Source organism: Schistocerca gregaria, chromosome 4, assembly GCF_023897955.1.
Source record: "Schistocerca gregaria isolate iqSchGreg1 chromosome 4, iqSchGreg1.2, whole genome shotgun sequence".
Classification (NCBI taxonomy): Eukaryota; Metazoa; Arthropoda; class Insecta; order Orthoptera; family Acrididae; genus Schistocerca; species Schistocerca gregaria.
This window is the reverse complement of record NC_064923.1, coordinates 397,825,313-397,833,226: the sequence shown is the minus strand read 5'-3', so window position 1 is coordinate 397,833,226 and position 7,914 is coordinate 397,825,313. Positions and strand designations below refer to the sequence as shown.

Genomic DNA, 7,914 nt, shown 5'->3' with positions numbered 1-7,914 from the left:
TTACACTATTGAGGAGACCTACACTTGGAGACACACTGACATCCAGTTTGTGATCACTTGTCTTCAAATGGCATAGAGCAGAGTTAAAGATAACCATTGATTCTTGTAACAGAATGCAATACACAATTAATTGCTCAGTTGCCTCTGATTGGTGGTTATTTACACTCATTATTTTGTACACTATGAGAACAAACATCCAATTACACTCAAAAATCTGGTTACACTAAAAACTTTTTAAATTTATACACTTTTATTTATTTGATAAGTCTGACAATTTTAATTCTGTCTCATTCATTGGGATACAATAGTTCTCAGATTGGTTCAGTGTTAAATGTTTTTCATTTAATAAATAATAGTATCTTTATCCTATCTGGACATATTTCTTCATGTACAATTGCGCAAAATGTGGTGAGTCAGTTCAGTTTATGTTTCATATTCGAAGCTGACTAATTTCCATGAATTGTTGGTAGCAGCATAATCATGATTTATGATGGTACAAAAGTCAAAGTATAGGTAATCAACATTGTCAAGACTCATCCTAAGCCCCAGGCAGTGGAAATCACTCACAGAAGACCATGGATTCAAGGAAATTATGAAGAAGGTTTCCTCTTTGGTGTTCATTTTCATATGTACATTTGAGACAGTACTGGAAACAGCTCATTTTACATTGATGTATTTGAATGGCAGTTGCATCAACAATTAAATTATGTGATATTTTACTATATAATTCAAATTTATTCTCCACTAAGAAGCCAATGCGAAACAATTAATTTTGAAACAAAGCATTTGCGCTACTGACTACTTATTTTCAGATGGTGATATTTCATTGCATTATTTGTCATCTTCCCGCAGGTAATGAAAGAAGTAGGACTAAAACTACTTCCCATCATTTCTACTACCTCAGTTCAGTTGAAGTCCTGAATGGATGAAGAATAATTCAAATGCCAGTGGTAAGAATGAATTATGAAGAAGAGATACCAGTAAGTAGTAATAGTGATGTATTGCTGAAGTTTTCTGCAGTTTGTTTTGTGAGAAAATGCGAGTTACATTTAACTTTGGGAGTCTATGATCAACTATTTTTCCAGTAAAGAAAGATCTTTCATAAAATGTAAGAAATGCGAGAACATTATAACCATAAATGAGATATGTAAAATTAATAGGAAAATTTTCAAAGAGCTGTATCTTCAAAAGTTACAGGTGACTGTAAATTTATACATTTTGTATTTCTTATATTTATATTTTGCAGTACTTATTAAGGTGAATGACATTTCTTGTCCTTAAACAAATTAAATATTTTCTGGTCATCAGAAATTAAAACTAGAAGTGAGCTTTATGTATCTAATATGTGTGTTAGGTAATAAATTTTGTGTAATAATACGATTTTAATTTAGACAATCACTTAAACTTTATTTTCTGAATGTGTTCCATAGTAACTCTTCCCAATTTAACAAAGTTGCCTGTTATCAGTCTACTGTAGTGTACATAATATAAAATGTTTTCTGGTTTCAATTTCAAAGTAAGGTTAGAAAAAATAAAACTCACCCAGAAAACTATTTCATGCACCTTAACAAACACAACCTATATTACATTGTCCAGCCCAATTGTTGATGATATGAGCATTATTGTATATCTTAAGGTGCATGAATTATTTTCCAGAATGGTTTTATTTTGCCCACCTTGTACCTATAAAAAAGTACTTATCAAATGAAATATTTCCTTCAATAAAACAACAGTTATCATATCAAGACAAACCTGTTTTCATTTTATAAGAGGCTAGTCATGGGTTCTGGATGTGATTCATAATACAAAATTTTCAAACATCTGTCAATGGAGGTCATTTATATCCATTTCTGTTTGATTAAAGGTTTTATTTAATATTATCAGAGATCTGTAGAGTTATTGTAGAACATTATACTGCATTTTACACTTATTAGATTTCACAGATCAAACTTAATGCCCTGAGCAAGAGGCAACTGCTTGCTGTGATTAATAGTCACAGTAGCACGCCTCATGTATTGTTTCCAGGAATCAGAACCAGATTCACGGCCACCACCAGTGTGCTTTTCCCCACCAAATGCTCCTCCAATTTCAGCTCCATTTGTTGGGATGTTCACATTCACGACCCCACAGTCAGAGCCTTTTGGCCCAAGCCACTGAAAAGAAGAAAAATATTTACTTATTTGTCCAACTGAATAACAAATTGTGTTTTTATTTCCACCTAGACACTTATTATTTAACGGAAGGGATTTGGGTATATTAATGAAGAATTAAAGATGACATTAAAATATCTCACCAGCTTGAAGCTGGCTAGATCTCCTGCGTCAAGCACAAAGGTAATATACAAAGTGCTGTATGAATTTGGAAAACTGGTTTGGCTTGTTTAGTTGGTATTCAGGTGAGTGACTTCAGTTTATTTGTTGCTTCTGTGATTATGGAAGTACTACTACAAATTAGGCTGATAGATCATGTGTCTCCATGCATCTTGTGTTTGTACTTTCAACTGTTGTGGTACCTGAGTTGTTGATAATGACAGAGAATGTAGGGCAAATTTTTACAACAGGGCTGCTTAGATGGGCAAGAGTTACAATAATCTGGACTGATGAACAATTATAGGAACAGACAAATGTATAGTTCAAGTCAGTTGAAGAGAGGAAGTTGATTCTGGGAAGTTTTAGGATTTTTAGGTAATCTGTTTCTTGTTAAATGGAATGAATAACTGAAGCAGTTGATTAATAAGATTGCAATCTTGAATGATATTGTATAGTGAGAGGCAGAAACACATTCAATGGAAAAAATGCTTAACTGGTAAAACAGTCGGGATAATAAATTTTGTGCAGGATATGAGGTTAAAGTAGAGTGAAAGAACTGATGGATGCAGTAGTTAACCCTTAGGAGGACATGTGCAATAGTACATTGAGATAAACATAGACAGCAGACGAGGTTTTGCAGGAGTTGGAGGGAAAAGACTCCTAAGTCCAGAATAATGGTTATGGTGAAGCTTGTCAGGTGAGGATAGCAATCAGATTTGAATAAATGCTTCACGGCATTTACTAAATACTATTCTCATGTGATTTGCTGTATAATGCACACCAGGTATTTGAGAGACTTAATTTGATGAAACATGAGAGTTAAGATGAAAAGAAGTCCCTTAAACGGCAATGAGATCTCATATTTCTTTACTTTTAGACTTTTTTGTGATTAGAGATCCAGCAGATTGGAAAAAAGGGGAAAACAGCATCCTCAAGTACTTTATGTCATATAGATAGGAAACATAAACTTAAAAAAAATCCATTGGTAGAATTAAGGAAAGTGAAGAAAGGGCACGAGAGGGGCTTCCTGGCTTGCAGGAACCATATACAAAAATGGTAGCAGGGTTATGTTATTTTCTTCCTGAGGCTCAATAACTGAGTGGGAAAAATCATGGTAAGTAGAACAATGACAAAAAGGATTATAACAAACATATTTGTACAAAATGTGCATGCTGTCAGCATTGCAATCTCTGTGTGTATTTCAAAGTTCATGAGATGCAACACTACATCTATGTTGAAAGGAGACTACAAATCTTCTTCATAAAAGTAAGGCCATGGTCAATTAAATGGCACAACTTAGAATGAATGTCACACAAAAATTACTGAACATGTACATCACTAACAAAGAACCTGTATACTACAATGGGGCTGTCCAAAATATACAGTTGTGCTCCCAAGATAGCCTTACCAAATTATGTAACAGCTACCAGAATAGCATTAGAGCAGGTATAAATAAGGCAGCTTCAGCCCCATCAATTACAATAATACCAAAGTCATAATAATAATAAAGGTGGGAATTTAAGGAGATGGGACCTGGATAAACTGACTAAACCAGAGGTTGTACAGAGTTTCAGGGACACCATAAGGGAACAATTGACAGGAATGGGCGAAAGAAATACAGTAGAAGAAGAATGGATAGCTCTGAGGGATGAAGTAGTGAAGGCAGCAGAGGATCAAGTAGGTAAAAAGGTGAGGGCTAGTAGAAATCCTTGGGTAACAGAAGAAATATTGAATTTAATTGATGGAAGGAGAAAATATAAAAACACAGTAAATGAAGCAGGCAAAAAGGAATACAAACGTCTCAAAAATGAGATCGACAGAAAGTGCAAAATGGCTAAGCAGGGATGGCTAGAGGTCAAATGTAAGGATGTAGAGGCTTATCTCACTAGGGGTAAGATAGATACTGCCTACAGGAAAATTAAAGAGACCTTTGGAGAAAAGAGAGCCACTTGTATGAATATCAAGCCCTCAGATGGAAACCCAGTTCTAAGCAAAGAACGGAAAGCAGAAAGATGGAAGGAGTATGTAGAGGGTCTGTACAACGACAATGTTCTTGAGGACAATATAATGGAAAAAGAAGAGGATGTAGATGAAGATGAAATGGGAGATATGATACTGCGTGAAGAGTTTGACAGAGAACTGAAATATCTAAGTCAAAATAAGGCCCCGGGAGTAGACAACATTCCATTAGAACTACTGATAGCCTTGGGAGAGCCAACCCAGACAAAACTCTATCATCTGGTGAGCAAGATGTATCAGACAGGCAAAATACTCTCAGACTTCAAGTAGAATATAATAATTACAATCCAAAAGAAAGCAGGTGTTGACAGATGTGAAAATTACTGAACTATCAGTTTAATAAGTCATGGCTGCAAAATACTAACATGAATTCTTTATAGACGAATGGATAAACTGGTTGAAGCAGACCACAGAGAAGATCAGTTTGGATTCTGTAGAAATGTTGGAACACGTGAGGGTTATACTGACCTCAAGACTTATCTTAGAAGAAAGATTAAGGAAAGGCAAACCTATGTTTCTAGCATTTGTAGACTTAGAGAAAGCTTTTGACAATGTTGACTGGAATACTCTCTTTCAAATTCTGAAGGTGGCTAGGGTAAAAATTCAGGGAGCGAAAGGCTATTTACAATTTGTACAGAAAGCAGCTTATCTTAGAAGAAAGATTAAGGAAAGGCAAACCTATGTTTCTAGCATTTGTAGACTTAGAGAAAGCTTTTGACAATGTTGACTGGAATACTCTCTTTCAAATTCTAAAGGTGGCTGGGGTAAAAATACAGGGAGCGAAAGGCTATTTACAATTTGTACAGAAAGCAGATGGCAGTTATAAGGGGCATGAAGGGAAGCAGTGGTTGGGGAGGGAGAGAGACAGGGTTGTAGCCTCTCCCCGATGTTATTCAATCTGCATATTGAGCAAGCAGTAAAGGAAACAAAAGAAAAATTAGGAGTAGGTATTAAAATCCAGGGAGAAGAAATAAAAACTTTTAGGTTCACTGATGACATTGTAATTCTGTCAGAGATAGCAAGGGACCTGGAAGAGCTATTGCACAGAATGGACAGTGTCTTGACAGTAGGATGCAAGATGAACACCAACAAAAGCAAAATGAGCATAATGGAATGTAGTCAAATTAAATCGGGTGATGCTAGGGAATCAATTAGGAAATGAGACACTTAAAGTAGTAAAGGAGTTTTGCTATTTGGGGAGCAAAATAACTGATAATTGTCAAAGTAGAGAGGATTTAAAATGTAGACTGGCCATGGCAAGGAAAGCGTTTCTGAAGAAGAGAAATTTGTTAACATCGAGTATAGATTTAAGTGTCAGGAAGTCGTTTCTGAAAGTATTTGTATGGAGTGTAGCCATGTATGGAAGTGAAACATGGACATAAATAGTTTGAACAAGAAGAGAATAGAAGCTTTTGAAATGTGGTGGTACAGAAGAATGCTGAAGATTCTATGGGTAGACCACATAACTAATGGGGTGGTATTGAATAGAATTGGGGAGAAGAGAAACTTGTGGCACAACTTGACTAGAAGAAAGGATCGATTGGTGGGACATGTTCTGAGGCATCAAGGGATCACCAATTTAGTATTGGAGGGCAGAGTGTATGGTAAAAATCATAGGGGAAAACCAAGAGATGAATACAATAAGCACATTCAGAAGGATGTAGGTTGCAATATGTACTGGGAGATGAAGAATCTGGCACAGGATAGAGTAGCATGAAGAGCTAGATCAAACCAGTCTCTGGAATGAAGACTACTACTACTACAACAACAACAACAACACATTCACTTTGCAATCTTAGATCAATTTGGTCCAATGGAAATTAGATATCTGAAACTGCCTAAACATTAATTCTACAGTGTGTGTGTGAGGGAGAGAGAGAGAGAGAGTGAGTGAGTGAGTGAGTGAATGAGAGAGAGAGAGAGAGAGAGAGAGAGAGAGAGAGAGAGAGAGAGAGAAAGAGAAAGAGAGGAGAATGCATATAATGAAGTTCTCCAAGAGACCAAGTGACAATCTCCTCTCTGACAAAACTCCTGAATAAGATTGCCTTTTCCTGAAGAATTATGTGAAAAGAAGACACAGAAGTTACATATATTTTAAAGAAAGTCACATGTCATATTCAACCAGGATTGGTGTACTTACCTTTGAAAAAACAGTTTCCAGGCTTGATGTGAAAATGCTGGATGATAAACCTTGCTTAACTTCATTATTCCATTTTATTGCCTCATCAACATTTGCCGTTTTCAGGACATAGACAATTGGTGCAAATGTTTCCTTTTGCACTACACTGGCATCATGTGGCAGTCCCGTTATAATTGTTGGTTCAACAAAAAATCCTGGTCTATCCACAACCTGTGAAGTAAAGGTCAGTCAACTTATTATTATTCTGTGAGAGTCTTCCTAGTTATAGATGATATTGGGTATAATAAGAAAGCAATAGATTTCCAGGTAATCAAGTATGAAACTAGTAACTACGATGAATTTGAGGTTTGTGGAAAATACGTTAAAGTAGTAATACTTGATGCAAGCATAGAGACTTTCAAAAGCAGGTCATTCCACGCTACAGCCATTGCCCATCAAGAATGGCACACCATCAGAAGAGAGAACATATTCTGGGTTTCCTGCAGACACAGCTCTAATACACTACAAATAACAGGTGCATCACAATGTGAGAATGAAATGGCACAGCAATTGGAAACATGCTCCAAAACTGAAGTACATGGGGCAGTATGAGTCTTGTGGCCAAAATGTCTAAACTGTACACAGATTCTCCATGAAATTCTGGTGCTATATGGACGAAATACAATTTGATGTTCAGGCATACTGAAAAGGCATCAACAATTTGATCAAGGTTGCACACATGTGGGTGACAGTGATCCATCATAAAAGCCAGATCTTGCACCATGTGTTTTCCATCTTTCCAGCAAGCTGAAAGAACATCTGGATGGAAAGAGATTTTTCTAAGGATGAGGATGTTCTCACAGCAGTACTCAAATGACTCCTTGCCCAAGGAGTGTATTTCTACTATGAAGAAACTGAACAATTTGTAGAACATTCCAGTCATTGTTCTCAGAGTCTTGCTGATTACGTTGAAAAACAGTGTAAGGTATGTGTGTCACTTCGAGGTGTAAAGTGCAGCATTCAATAAAAATTTTTTGGATTGCCGCAATAATGTGTAACTTACTTTTTTGAAGTCCCCTCATACTTCTACCATAGTGATAACATTGAGCATTTATTTGGGAAAACGACAAAGTTAGGCGAAATAAAAGAGATAGTTACTGACAAGTCTTGTATTAGCCCTAATTAAACTCTGAAATTACATTTCTACTATACCAGACATGTTTCTGCTTCAGAATAACTTTTGGTCTGTGTTATGTTATACTAAGGTGTCTTTTTCACTGGCTGGGTAAATGTAAGACCATAGATCTGTACGTTCATGGTCCAGTAGCTGGTCAATCCTAAAACTTTCGTATGAAAATAATTAATTTTTGAAAATATCAAGTAATTGGATAAATACAAAATCTACTCACCAAGTGGTGGCAGGAAAACAAACAAATGAAAAGTATTAAAGTTTGTAAGCTTTTAGAA

At 35.9% G+C, this 7,914-nt stretch overlaps 1 protein-coding gene across 1 annotated transcript in view; it reads right to left on the bottom strand.

Moving 5' to 3' along the window:
* Positions 1-1,380: 1,380 nt before the first annotated feature.
* The window catches only part of LOC126266840 (alpha-aminoadipic semialdehyde dehydrogenase-like), a 135,648-nt gene continuing 129,114 nt past the window's right edge, over positions 1,381-7,914 (bottom strand). Inside the window, exons 7-8 of the mRNA XM_049971408.1 lie at positions 6,469-6,678; positions 1,381-2,153 (exon numbers count right to left, since the gene is read on the bottom strand). Coding sequence (XP_049827365.1) covers positions 1,938-2,153; positions 6,469-6,678 — 426 coding nt within the window. The 3' untranslated portion in view covers positions 1,381-1,937. The remainder of the gene's footprint in view (positions 2,154-6,468; positions 6,679-7,914) is intronic.